We start from the raw sequence: 14,829 nt of genomic DNA on the forward strand, positions 1-14,829 counted from the left end.
ATGATTTAATAGGGATATATATGTATATGTATAAAATCTTATTCTTTTGAACCAAAAATCTGTTTTGTATGTATTAGTTATGACCAGGTAGAGTGGTAGCATTTTGTCTAAAAGTGATTTGGAGTTTTTAATAAGCTACAAAATAAATGTGAGCAATATGACAGGGCAGCCTTCAATAGAGGCAAAGTATATCAAAGCTATCTGAGGCATCTTAATGACTGGAGTTAGATGGCACAATGGATGGAGTGATGGACTTTTAGTGATGAAGAGCTGTGTTCAGAAATGGCCTCAAACACATATTTACTTGGGCGAGTTGCATAACTTCTGTTTGTTTCAATTTTCTCCTCTATGAAATGAGGGTAATAATAGCATACATCGCTCAGGGTTGTTGCAAGGATCAAATGAAATAATAATTATAAAGCACTTAGTCCAGTGCCTGGAACATAAAAAACTACTACATAAATATGAGAATTTGTTATTATTAATTACTATGGCATTAGTTCTGGGTATCACGCTTTTGAAATTATATTGATTAGCTGGAAAGTATATAAAAGGAAAGGAAAGATGATAGCAATGAACCCTAAGTCCATGACACAGGAAAATCAGTTTAAGGAACTGTGAAGAATGGGAAGGAGGCATGATAATTGTCTTTAAATAACTAAAGGATTGTATTCTAGAAAAGTAATTAGACTTATTTTTCTTGAACCTAAAGGACAGAACTAGAGTAATTCAAAGATAACAAAAGGAAAATATAAACTTAAAGCTTTAACGAAAAAAAAAAACCTAAGTGCCCTGAAAAAGTAAAATTAGTTTTCTCATGAGGTGGTTCTGTCTCAATAATCTTTAAACAATAATTAGATTGTCTTAATAGGTATGCTTTAAGGGAGATTCTTGTTTAGTAAATCTGATTCAAATTGTGTTAAACAGAATAATATATGCAAAACACACTGAAAAGCTTAAAAATGCTATATGAATGTCAGATATGATTAGTTATTATTTAGATACAATTTGGTCCATATAACTCTGAGATTCGTTGATTCTATGATTTATCTAATAAAAGTTTTTAGTATTTATAGAATATAAGAAGATATATTTCATGACTTCTCCATACTAATACTTTCTATCACTATAAGAAAATTCAATAACAAGGAAAGAGTGGGAACCGTAGAAATTAATTCAATCCAACAAACATCCATAAATTTTACTGCTGTGCCCTACAACAAGGGGTTTTCAAAAATTAAATAATATATCTCATGTCCTCAAGGAAATTACATTCTAATACATACTCAAATATTGACTTAGACTCTTTAAAAAATTTAAAACCTTTACCTTACATCTTGGAATCAATATTAAGTATTGGTTCCAAGACATGAGTGATAAAAGCTAGGCAATTGGGGTTAAGTGCCTTGCCCAGGGTCATAGAGCTAGGAAGCGTCAGAGGCCAATTTTGAACCCAGGAGCTCCTCTTTCTATGTCTGGCTTTCAATCCACTGAGCTACCCACTGCGCTAAAAGTAGACTCATAAGAAATGTGGAAAGAAACTAATATGAAAGGGTCAAAAGTACTTAAAGACCCTTGGTGCCTCTAAAACCTGATAATGAATCCAAACCACCTGAAGAGCTGGGATTTTTCTTTAAAGTAGAAGGTACTGGCTATTTACATTGCCAAACCATCAACAACAAGGAGTGGCACTAATCCAGGGACAGACACTAATGATTTAATTCAATGCTGAAGCCATATCCCAAGTCTGATTTAAGCTCTTTGGGACCTCTATCTATTTCTGGCTTTGCATTCTTGCTTAAGACACCTGAATCTTGCCTCCCCAAATACTTAATTCTTTTTGACATCTGTTCTTTGAAACTTTTAGCACTTTATTTTGATATTAAAGACTTTGGTTCCCCTAGATCACACTTCTCTTGATCACTGACTCTCACTTCCCACCTTTGGATTCTGTAGTCCAATCTTACTTAGCAATAGCTCCACCATCTATCAATCAACTCATTTATTTTCCTTTGGTAGTTATTGTGACATCATTTCCATCCATGTGCCACAGGACAGGCTACTAAGTGGCCCCAAAATTCTCATGCAAAGGTAAAAATTATGTAAAATCATGGTTAAGTTGTTCCTAGAACTTCTATAGGATAACTCTCCTTTTGGTACCTCCCTACTAAAGATTCCCTCATTGGTGTCTCTTCTACTGTTGTTATCTATCTGTGGCAGCTGCAGAACAGAAGAAACAGAAAGGAAGGTTTCTAATATATATGTATATATATATATATATATATATACATATAAATTAGTGGAATTGACACCATAAAGGAGAAAGTCTTAGGCCATTTTGATTTCCCTCTATGATTAATTTGTTAAATGGTTAATCTACATGTGGGTAATCAATAGGTGACTATGGGACCAATCTTGATTAAAATTTTGGAACAATGGGTGAGGACTTGAAATGAGGAAGACCTAAATTCAAATTCTACTTCAAAAATTTCCCAGTTATGTGATCCTGGGTAAGTTACCTAAGCTGTCTGATGCAGTTTCTTCATCTGTAAAATGAGTGTAATATCTCACTTCCAAGGGATATTGTGGGTTGTGAGGATCAAATGATATTATATAATTATATATGTATATATTTATCTATGTAGATACATATAGGGAGTTAATAAATATAGCATATAATAAAATAGCATATTAAATATAGTATATATTTATTTACTATGTAAATATAATAAATATAGTATAGAGATACAGTAAATTTTTCTCAGGACAAATCTTTCTTTTGTATCCTTGGTGCTCTATGGCACAATAGTAAATACTGATGAATGTTCAGTGAATTTCTGTGACTTTCATCATATCTATCTATCTATCTATCTATCTATCTATCTAATTATCTCTGTAGATATCTTATAATTTCTCTCTCTATTTTTTGACAAACCTTAAAGCACAATATAAATGTATGCTATTATTATTACTTAGCAAAGAGGGAATGCCACAGTCACTCACTTAAATCCTATTTTAATAAAATGATTTTCATTCTAATAAAATTAACAACAAAATTTTATTAAATAATTACTTTAAAAGAGGTATTAGTTTTAAGTAAGAAGAGATATCAATTATTTATATATAATAACAGGAGAGTGGGTTGACACTGAAACATTTCTTGCTTATGATCAAAATATATTTTACAAGTATAGATTGCTATAAGTATAGTTTTTAAAAATACATAAAAATCACTGAATACTTGAGTTGCAAGGGACTTCACAGAGGTTATATACTCCAACCTGTACCTGAACAGGAATCTTTTCTATAATGTCTAGAACAATTTTTGGAAGATCTAGTTTTTATATTTTTGAATGGGTCCAATTATTAGTGAGTTTTTTGTTTATGCTGAGATGATAAAACCTATTTGCAACTTCTTACCTTCCTTATTCTTCCCTTTGAGGCCAAAAACAAGTCAAATGACAATCCTTTATGGCTATACATTTAGACCTATTCTAATTCTTCCAATTACTAAATTCAAGTAAGGGCCCACACATTTCACCAACAGTGCCAATTACACTGAGGACTTAACAAATTCTAATGCTATTAGAGGGAGATAAACCATTTCAAAGGTATTAGCACAAAGAACAAGAATCAATCCTATTCATACAGTGATAAATTAAATTACTCATTTTTATCCAAATCAGTATTATGAATTTGATTTTGCTCATGAATGTCTGAATTAGATGAAACAATTAGGTATGATTCCAGACCCCTTTAATTCTCATCTGCAAATTTTGAGGCCAGTCCAATGACTTAAACAGAAGAACACTGTATGTTAACAGTTCATCTCCTAAAATTTCTCCTATTACAACTCCATATTTTCTGATGGTTCCATTTTACCTCCTCTGGGACGGCTCTTATATTAACAAAGCCTTTCCTGAAGACAACGAACACACGGCGGGCTCCACACCGTAAAGCAGATGTTGCACAGTCAAAAGCAGTGTCTCCGGCACCAAGTACAATCACAGCTCCCTGTATCGATGGCAATGGGGAGTGACAGGCACACATTCCTGAATGATGAAAGGAAAACCCCATTTTCAAGTAGAGAAACCATTTCTGCATGACAGCTCAAAAGATACTTGTACTCAAAGCAGTGTAAAATTGCATCTTGCAGTTTCCAAGGATGGAGTGTCACTATCAAATTATTCTGCTTCACTGAAAGACAGTTTTATTCCCATTTTAAAAATATGCTCATATATGTAATTTCATAGTCACTACACTTAGCAGCAGTGGTTTCTCTCTCTTCCTTTTAGAAGGGTCATGGACTAAATTACATTCTAAAGGTTCAAGGCTAAGCCAAACTGGAATCAACCAATTAAAACCACACCCTTTCAGGTTCTGATTCATAATCTTATAATTGCCTTCATTATATCTTTGTTTGGCAAATGATAAATTGTTCTTATGTTTGAGGGAAAAATGATCCTTCACTGTTTACAAAAGCTTTTGGTTTTGATATTGTCTTGTGAGACCACTTAACCATGTATCTTCTTGTATTAAGTTTAGTAAACTGCAAAAAAGATCCATCAGTCTCAAAAATGTTCCATTTAGATAACTGTCCTTACAAGTCACATGCTTTGACCACTGAACATGTGACCACTATTTCCTTGAAACTGTTCTCCTAAGTAAATTGTCTGAGTGTGAAAACAAACCATATACCTTTAAAAAACAAACAAAAGGGATTATGAGTTCTAATGTGTCCATTTGCCAAGGGCATTTATTTGAAGATTTTATATTCTCATAGAGATTCTCATTGAAAAGGGAAAAAGAGGCAAAATGCAGGTGGTTTCTATATATTAGATAGCACTTTAGTATTGAGTTAAATACAACTAACTGCTGATTAAATAAATTATAGTAATTTTAGGAATGGCAGCATGGAGAGTTTAAACCTATAATCTCAATAAATGTAATCATTTTCCTCAGAAGAGTTTGTATTTGAGATCAAACAATCACCACTGTAATTCTCTAATTTCTGTTGTGTCCATTGTGAATTTTCACAGTAAGAGGTGAAGAAGTACATATAGTAATTTCTAATGGGAATATGGGAGGAGGAATACACTTTAGTCTTAAAATATCTATAGTAAGAGCATCCAAATATAGAATCTTCTTTACTTAAATGAGGTGTGTAATGCAGTAGAAGTGGTCCTGCACACCCACAGAGGCATTTATCTCTAGGTCCTGACATTCAGGTATGTCTTCAACATAGTTCTTAGCATATTTAAGCTCCAACTCCCATAAAAGTTATTTAGATAGAAAGAAATGATTTTAAGTTGTCCTGTTTTTTTATTGTTTTTTAGAAAATGAAGGATTCCTGGTCATAATATAAGTACAATTACTCTAGTCATGCTCTAGACAAGGTCAGTTTTATCTCAGATAATGTCCTACTTATATTTTTATGAAGTGATATCATTTAAGGACTAGAGAGCAAGGACAGTATCTGTATCTTTTACTTTGAAATTTAGGGAATCATAGAAATGGCAGAGATATTGAATCATTCCCTGATAACCATTTCACATAGATGATAATCTGTCCTATTGTTAAATACTTCCAGTGGCTAGCAATTAGACTTACAGAAGATACATAACTTCTGGATCCAAGTTGCTTCCTCTCTAAAATAAGGGGGGTTAGGCTGAAGGGTTCTTCAGCTCAAAAATCCTCTGAGCCACTAAATATTGCTCTCCCAGGAGAGTTCTATTTCACTGGCTTTCACAGGGAACATTGAACATTAAATTTCTCATGCTGCTCTAAACATATGGCTTTTAATAGAGTACAATCCATGAATGATGCTATTTTGAAGGAATAAGAGTAATCATTCCTTTTGACGAGTTGAACACAGGTGTTTGCTTTCCATGTTCTTCTATGGGCAGCAAGGCATTGCAATGGAGAGTGTTGGAAGTAAACTCAGGAATCCCTGAGTTCAAATGCTACGTCATACCTTTTTGAATTGTGTGACCCTGGGTAATTCACTTAAGTCCTGTCTTATTGTTTCAGTCATGTCCTACTCTTTGTGAATCAATTTTAGGGTTTTCTTGGCAAAGACACTGGTGTGGTTTGAGATTTCCATACCCAGAATATTTTATAGATGAAGAAGTATGGCAAATAAAAGTAAAGGTTAAATGACTTGCCCAGTGATCCACCTAGCTGCACTCCAAGTTTCTTTTACCCTATATATAAAATTGGGTGAATAATTGTACCTCCCTTACAGGGTTGTTGGGAGGATAATATAAGAACCTATTTAAATCAATTTGCATCTTGGAGGTACCATATAAATGCTATCTGTTATTTTCCACATTATTATATATTTCATTTGGTGTCTGGTATATCTAATCCATAAAATGAGGAGCTGCATTTGAGCATAAATAAATAATATATATTATAAAAAAGAAAATTAAAAATAGCTTCTGCATATTACTTTCAAAGTAGACAAACAAGAAACATGCTCTACCTGGTTTGCTTGCCTTGGCCACCAGTGGTAAGAAGTCTTTTGATGTGTAAAATCCCTGGTCCACACTTAGTCCTTGGAATATGCTATCTTTATTTGGTTCTGGTAAACCTGTGGGAAGGAAAATGTTTTTAAATGGTTATTAAAAGAATATTATGTTTTTCAAATGCAAAAACAAACAAAATCCACAAGGAAATAACCACTTTCATAACAGAGAAATAATTACTCCAATTTCACTACCTCCATATCTTAAAAAAGAAAAGAAAAAAAAACAAATCTTACACTGTGGTATAATTTTGAATGTTAGATAAAACTTACTTTTGAAAATATTTCAAAACTATGTTAAATTTTAATTTAATTTATTAGGAAGTCTAGGAGAAAGTAAACTTCATTTTTAATTGAGAAGACTGAGATTCATTTATGACTGATTTTTTTTTTAAATTGAAGGATAATAACTGAGACACAGAAATTCACAGGAGGCAAAGATGAGGAAAGGAACCAGCACTAAAATCCATGACCTCAAATGTCTATACACAATTATCAAGAACTTTATTCTATAAACAGGAGAAAATGGAGATTGTAATGAAAAGAGACCGAGCTGATCTCCTGGGTATCAATGAGGATTGCTGGGATGAAAGTTGTGACTAGAGTACAATTTAAGAAGGATATTGATGACTTGAGAATTCCAGAGGAGGCAAACTAGAAGAGGGAAGAGTCATGAACCCCTATCATATGAGAAGCAGATGAAAGAACTGGGCATTTTAACTTGGAGAAGAGCTCAGGAGGGATATAAGAACTTCAAGTATGTGAAAAACTGTCATGTGGAAGAAGAATGAAATTTGTTCGCTTTGACTCCAGAAGACAGTACTGGAGATGATATGTTGCCATGAAGTAGACTGAGGTAGGGGAGGATGACTGCTTGTTGGAATTCCTTTCATTTATGGGTTTACCTACATGACTTTTGAGATCCATTTGAATATTCAAATTCCATGCTTCTGTCATTTTGTGACCATTTGTTAACCCCATGGCAAGACAAATTAAGTTAACTATGTCTTCTTTTTTTGTGTAAAATGAAACTAATAATAATTCCTTTTAGTCTCCTAGGAATATTACGAAATAATGGATATATGGTAAAAAAGTAAACATTCTTTAATTATTACAAGCATTAATACAAGTTGATTATCTACTTAAAAGCATACTTTTCCCTGTTCTATTGTATAATAAGATAGTAACATTTTAGATCTAGAAAATATACACTTAATTTATGAATGACTATAGAGAACTGAATAATTTTACATATTGAATTTATAGACCTTTAAGAGGATGCCTATAGTTAAAGCTACATATGATCATAGAATCGTGAGAGCTGAGTGTGACCTTAGTGGTCATCAGGAACGATTTCATTATTTTATATTTGAAGAAACAGTAAGGAAGTTAAATGACTTGTCAAAGGTTATATAAACCATAAGTGAAAGAGCCAAGATTGAAACTTGGGTCACTCTAGATAATCTATCTCCCCAGTGTGCCACAAAAATTTATTAGATGTGTGACCCTAAGTAAGTCATATAACCTGTCTACCTCAATTTCCTCAAAAGTAAAAAATGGGAATAATAGTACATATAGTTGTTGTGAGGATCAAATAATATAATATCTGTAAGGTTATTAGAACTGTGCCTGTCAAATAGTAGGTATTTAATATTCCTTCCTCCTGCCTCCCTTTTCCCCTTCCTTTGATTTTTTTGTTCATTCCTTCCTTCCTTCTTTCCTCCATGTCCATAGACCTATATACTATATCAAGCTGCATTAAGCAATTATAAAGTGCATTTCAAAAATAGTATTTAAAAAACAAATGGTATCCAAAGATGTTCCAGAAAAATCGACCATACTTAGTGCTATTATTGAAATTCCATTATTTGAATTAATTTAACTATATCAACAATTAATAATCCAATGGGAGAGACAATATGCAAACAGCTATGTAAAAACAAAATGAAAAATATTGAGATGTTCTCAGAGGGAAGGCACTAAGATGTAGGAGAACTAGGAATGACTTCTTTAAGAAGGTAGGACTTTTCTGAGACTTGAAAAAAGTCAAGGAAGCTAAGAGGTAGTGAAGAGAAGGAAGTTTCAGTTTGAGGGAAAGCCATTGAAAATGCTTGGAATCAGAAGATGGAATATCACATGTGAGGAACGACAAGAAAAAGTGTCTCTGAGTCATAAAGTACACGAAGGAGAATAAAGTATTAAACACTTGGCATTAAACTTAGCTTTGGGAAGAATGCCAAGAAAGAAGAATAATATTTAAAAAATCCATCTCACCTAGCCATTTGGAGAAGGGAAGCACAAATTAGAGGCACAATAATTCTCTCTGCCACTTTGTTAAGATCTTGCCCAATATAGAGAGTAGAAATTGAGTGAGTCAAAGTTGCTTTCCCATTTCCTTCTGCACTTCCTACCTGACTTAGTGGAAAGGTCAGTCTAATAATTAATGAGAATTTAGCCTTAGTCTTCTACCCCATCACTTACTTTTTTGCCAAGTGAAGAGAAGAATATAGGTAGATATAAGCTAACAATTAATTCTTGGTTTTTAGACAAATGTGACCAGAGTCTACCATCTGTTCCTTAATACCATTTAATTCTTAAGCTATTTCATTTGTGTAACATACAAAAAAAAAAAAACAAAAAAAAACCAAAAAAAAACATTGGTCACCTACCCTAGGCTATGTTCATTTTTGACACAGGGAAAAAGGTTCCCTTCTCCCTTCCTTATATGGGGGGCATATTTTTCCTCAGTAGACATTGGTATCAAGGGGGTGCCAATCAAAGGGGAGTGAGAAAAACAGGCAGAAATAGATAGGGACAAAGAAAAAGACTAGACAGAGATGTTAAATAATCATTATAATAGAATCACAGATTTAGAGTTGGAGGGACATTAGAGGATATTTAGTCCAATCCTTTGTTTTACGGAAGAGGGAACCAAGGCACAGAAAAGTTAATTGACTTTCCCATGGCTACTTAGTAAATAAATTGCTCAAACAGAATTTGAACCCAGACCTTCCTGACTGATTTCAATGCTCTACACATTTTGTATCTCAGCCTTCTTCTTGGGGTAGGGGTGAAGGGAATTCATAAAGTATAGACCTCAAGCTTTACTATAGTCTGTAAGGCTTTGTCCAATTTTATTTCTTAGCCCCAAATTCTTTTTTTTTCTGAACCATGATTTTCACATTTGCAATTCACAAATGTCAAGGCACTTATGATGGCTTAAATTTGGGGTTTGATGTATATGTTATTATATTCTTCATATGATTTCTCTAGGCTGCCTCTTAGATCTAGTAAGAGAAACCATGAATGAAAGCAAGTAGAAGAGAAGCTTCTCCAGGTGAGGAATGGACCAGTGATTCACTGCAGCTAGTAACGAGCACTTGTATGTCTGTGACTTTGAGTTTCTTCTGACACCAAATGCTCACAAATTAGACTATACATTATTATTATTAAACTGAAAATTATGGCTATACAATAGCACTTCCTTATCTGTGAACGACAAATCCAAAGATCCACTAGTGGATGTCTGAAATGGTGGGTCATGCTAATTTCCATATAGACAATTCTCTCTAATTTTTAATACCTATGTTAACTTTAGGGTATAGTGCAATACTCTCTCCCTTCTCTTCTCTATAGGCTTGGGGGTCTGTGGCCTCTCAATATCTCCACCACCCAACCCCCCCCTCCACACACACACACACACACACACACAAGCATTTATAGACATTTCGGATTTAATGCTGTCTTCTATGGGATATTTCTCAGTATTTCAAGTGTCTGAATTAAAACTAAGTTGTTTTGCATTAGATATGAAGTAAAGCAATTTGATAACAATTAGTCTGGAGATGAGAAACTCATGGGATTTAGACAAACTTAAGAACATTGATTAGAGTAGATTGAATCCTAATGAAGCTTTGGAGGGTGGAATTAACTGGGGACCCACTAGTCTCTTTGGAAAGCTTTTCTCTTGAGTACAATTCTTCTGAGTAAATTGAGACATCTATCAATATTTTATGTTTTGAGAGGTTTGATAATTATCAAAACACTCATAGCAATCCCCTTGGGAGGTAACAAAAAGTTGGAAACAAAGTAACTGACCATCAGTTGGGGGGTGGGTAAAAAAACTTGGTCACAAAAGTAAATTAATATTATTGCATGAAGAATTAGGAAATACTTATGAAAACTCATATAAACTAAAATAAAATCTACAAAATTAAAAGAACAATAAGCATAATGATTATAATTATGAAAAAGGAAATATTTCTACAAAATCATGGTCTCGATCATGGTCTCGTTATCTGAGAATAGATTATGAAAAAGACCTTAATCTTTTTGGTAAAAACAGGGGACTATAAAGAGACATTTTTGCATGTACTGTAAATAGTAGCTATTGTCCAAGTTTTATTTTATTTTAATTTTTGCCTGTTTATTACAAAATAGAGTTTTGTGATGTGTTTTATATATGTGTTAGCATGTTTATGTGTGCATGTGTGCATAGGTAGGTATGTAGGCATATCTGAAAGTTGTTATGATACAAAAATGAAAATCATCAATAAATATTAAAATGAAAAGTTTGGATTAACAAATAAAAACAAATATGCTGGCTTAAAAATATTTACCTTACTTGCTTTTTAAAGAGATATCCTTTAGGAAATCCTATAGGATTTAATTTAAATTTGTAATAAATGTTCGTGAATCTCCTACTACATTCTAAGAACTCATATTAATTTCATGAGAAACAAAGACAAAAAATAGCCTTGCCTCAAAACATTTTTGTGTATGTTAAATTCATTTATAGCATTATTAGTATGCTTAATATTTTTTCTGCAGAAGTACTTTTCATGAGATTCACTATCATAAATAAGATTTTGTATATTCCTGTTGCTAACCCAGTAGGAAGAAAGAAATCAGAATAAAAAGTTGTGTTTCTGCTGCTGTGTCTAGAGACATATTTTGAGGTAATACTTAGTCTAGCAGCAGGCTAGGTACATGTCCTAACTAGGTCATTTATTCAAAATCTTATTTCCCATCAGTTCATCACCTGAAATCTCATCATGATGGAGATTGATTCAGTTTTAATGCTCAAACCTCCTCAGCACCCTCACTTGTCTCTCCCCTGGGATTGGAAGGCTGGAAGGCAGAGAAACAAACTCCTTCTCTCGTCTCCCTTTATAGATGTATCACACTTTTCGACTAACTTCCTTTACCATAGGCTGATCCCTATAGTGTTGACTATAGGAACATCTTGTTTCCAGGCCAGGTACCTTCTGATGCTCTCTTTCCACCTCAACCTACCACACTCAGCTTTTCAGCTACCATAAATATTTATTGGTTAGGTTAAATAAAATATAGCTAGCATTATCACCAAGGCTTTTGGTCTTGACTGGACCTTTGGTCAAGGCTGGACATAGGTCCACCAAGTTACAAACAGATAAAAAAAAAAACTTTTGGCCAACCTCATACAATTCTTCAGCCATGCAATATTCTCAGATATAGATCCAAATTCTCTGGTATGTAAAAATAATAGAAAAGGGACACCATCTTAATGGAGAAAAAGTCGTATCAATTCCTTTGGTTTTTATATCATAGTCATTTCTGAATATGCTTCTTCAAGAAGCAGCCTTTCTTCATAACAAATAAAAAATAACTCATTTTCTTTTTGATATAGATGTATCTCTATAATTAATTAATTGCTTAGATTGTTAACAACATTTAGTTATTTTCATAAAGTGTTCTATTTTTATATGAAGACGACTGACTGAGCTGTTGGATCTATCTCATTTTTCTTAAGTTAAATGAAATAATTGGGCTTGGGGCCATGGGGTGAAGAGCAATCATCTAATTTGTGCTGGATAGCCCATGTGTCTGATTCACATAGTCAGCGATTGCCAGGTCTCCCAACAGAGATACACCCTGAAAGCAGGGAATTCAGGCAAAGCAGGGATTAGATAACATTTATGCTCAGAGGAACAAAATTTGCTGAGGTGGTCTTGACTTTTCATTACAGGCTATCTTCTGATAGGCAGATATTCTACTGCTTCATGAGTCAGAAATAGCATAGGCATATATAGATACATGAGACCCAAGGGATACATAGGATAAATCCTCCCAAGTTGTTCCCAAAGAGAAGGCAGTAAGTGAATCACATAGACAAAATATTACCAACAGGAAAGCTGACTTCCCAGATATAGCCAAAAACCTTCCCTGTCTCCTCCCTCACTCTATCTTCATATGCAATTCCTTTGTAGCCTATAAAATAGAAAAATCAACCTCAGCCCAGATATACCAGCAGTGTTCATTCTTTCTGCTTCTCTAAAACATCCTGGTTACAGCAAGAATTTCTCAAGGGAATTGTCAAGCAATCAGCAAGCCTTTCCCCAGCTGCTCTCAGTGGCCATGACACAGAAGAAGCATCTCATGGTAGTGAACAGTTTATATCTGTGCTCTTTTCAGTGGGGGTACTCTAGTTTCTTCCCAATAAACTTCTTCAAGAACAGTGCCAACCTAGTGGCAATGAGGAGTTATTACTGACATAGAGTCTAAAAGCAAATTACCAACTTTCATGAGATGTCCTTATAATTCAAATGATTTAAATAATAGCAAATGGCACCAATGTTTCTTCTTTTATTATTTATTGTTTCTTTGTTATTTTAGAATTTTGTTTCATGTATCAACTATTCATATTTGTATCCCTCCCAACTGCCCTCACTCACTGAAGTAGGAAGAAAAGATGGATAGAAAAAAGAAGAATGGAAAGAAAGAATGGAAGAGGAATAAATAGAGGGAGAGAGTGTTTAACATGGAGAGAGAGACAGAAAGGAGGAATGAGAAGGAAACAAAGAAGGAAATATAGAGCCTCTGTATCAAATAAACTATCAAGAAAAACATTCCTAAATTTGTTTACCTTTAAAATTGCCTTTCTTATTTTGCATATTAATTATTTATCTTTCTGTAATGAGGTGTGCAGAATTTTTCTTAATCCATTTTTTGGAATCATGGTTGTTAATTTTTCTGTATTTTAAAAAAAATATTGCAACTATCAAATATTTTCAAACAATAAAATCTCAGAAACCCTCCAAATGGGAGGACCATGAAATTCTCTATTTAAATGGTTAACCTTTGGCCTAAACAAGTTAGACTCCTGTTTGAAAAAAAACCATGTGGATCCCTCCGATATATATATTCATACATATGTAGATATATATGTCAATCCATTATAGGACTAAAGTTATACCAAGGTGAACATTCTATTTTTGTATATTATAAGTAGCCCTCAGAATATTTAACTTGAATTTTCTTTCTTCTGAATTCAGGGAAACAATGGAATAACCATGCCAAAGTTCCATTCCTTTTGTTTTGCAAATCCAAACTTTTCAAATAGTTTCATTTCCTTTTATCTCCCATCCTCACATATTCTGTATTTTTTCACATAGCCTAATGGAGTAATAATGTGAAAAATATATGTATAGGATTCATGAGTATTCTTTCTATATACATGGATTTAGTTCTTTCTATAGATTACAGGATTTAAAACTGAAACAAATTTAGAAATCATCTAGTCCAGTTCCCTTCTCTTTAGAAATGAGGAAACCACATCTGACAGAAAGTTGAACAACTTCCCCATGTTCAGTTTTATATGTTTATTAGCATTGACAAGATTTGAACCCGTGCTTTTGAACTGTGAAACTAGTGTGTTTGAAACCTTTAATAAAATCCAACTCTGATTCATTTTGGGAGCAATGTTATGTTCATGAGAAAATGTTGTTTCTGAAAGCAATATCACAGACTAAACACTTTAACAAGCACTACCAAGATGTAAAAGATTCATGTATAGGCTTTTAAATGCAAGGGTTAACTGTCCAAGAATCAGCCTAGTAAATGCACAGAGAGGATGACCATTAAAAACTTAACATATAGAGTTTACTAATTTAGGGACCCATATTCCATGCCATGGAAAACATGGAAATATAGATTTATACACACTCCCGAAAGGGCTTCAGTTCTGTGAAGCTGCCTTATAGAGTCAAAGGGCCACAAGTGGTCCAAAAGTAGGTAGAATTTTAGGAATCATATGACATTTAAAAATTGTATTATTTTTCATTTGTATAGCATTTATTTATTTGTTTATTTTTAACTTTAAATTTTTTGTCCCATAATTACATGATTCTTGTTGTCTCCCTCCCATCTTCCCTCCTGTCTCCTGGAGTTGAAAAGCAATTCCACTGGGTTATACATATATTATCACTCAAATCCCATTTCCATATTATTCATTTTTGCAATAGAGCTATCTTTTAAAACCAAAA

At 33.4% G+C, this 14,829-nt stretch overlaps 1 protein-coding gene across 1 annotated transcript in view; it reads right to left on the minus strand.

Moving 5' to 3' along the window:
• DPYD (dihydropyrimidine dehydrogenase) overlaps positions 1-14,829 on the minus strand; it is a 1,041,936-nt gene that overhangs the window by 600,819 nt on the left and 426,288 nt on the right. Inside the window, exons 9-10 of the mRNA XM_007485012.3 lie at positions 6,485-6,592; positions 3,883-4,052 (exon numbers count right to left, since the gene is read on the minus strand). Coding sequence (XP_007485074.2) covers positions 3,883-4,052; positions 6,485-6,592 — 278 coding nt within the window. The remainder of the gene's footprint in view (positions 1-3,882; positions 4,053-6,484; positions 6,593-14,829) is intronic.

Source organism: Monodelphis domestica, chromosome 2 (genome assembly GCF_027887165.1).
Source record: "Monodelphis domestica isolate mMonDom1 chromosome 2, mMonDom1.pri, whole genome shotgun sequence".
NCBI lineage: Eukaryota > Metazoa > Chordata > Mammalia > Didelphimorphia > Didelphidae > Monodelphis > Monodelphis domestica.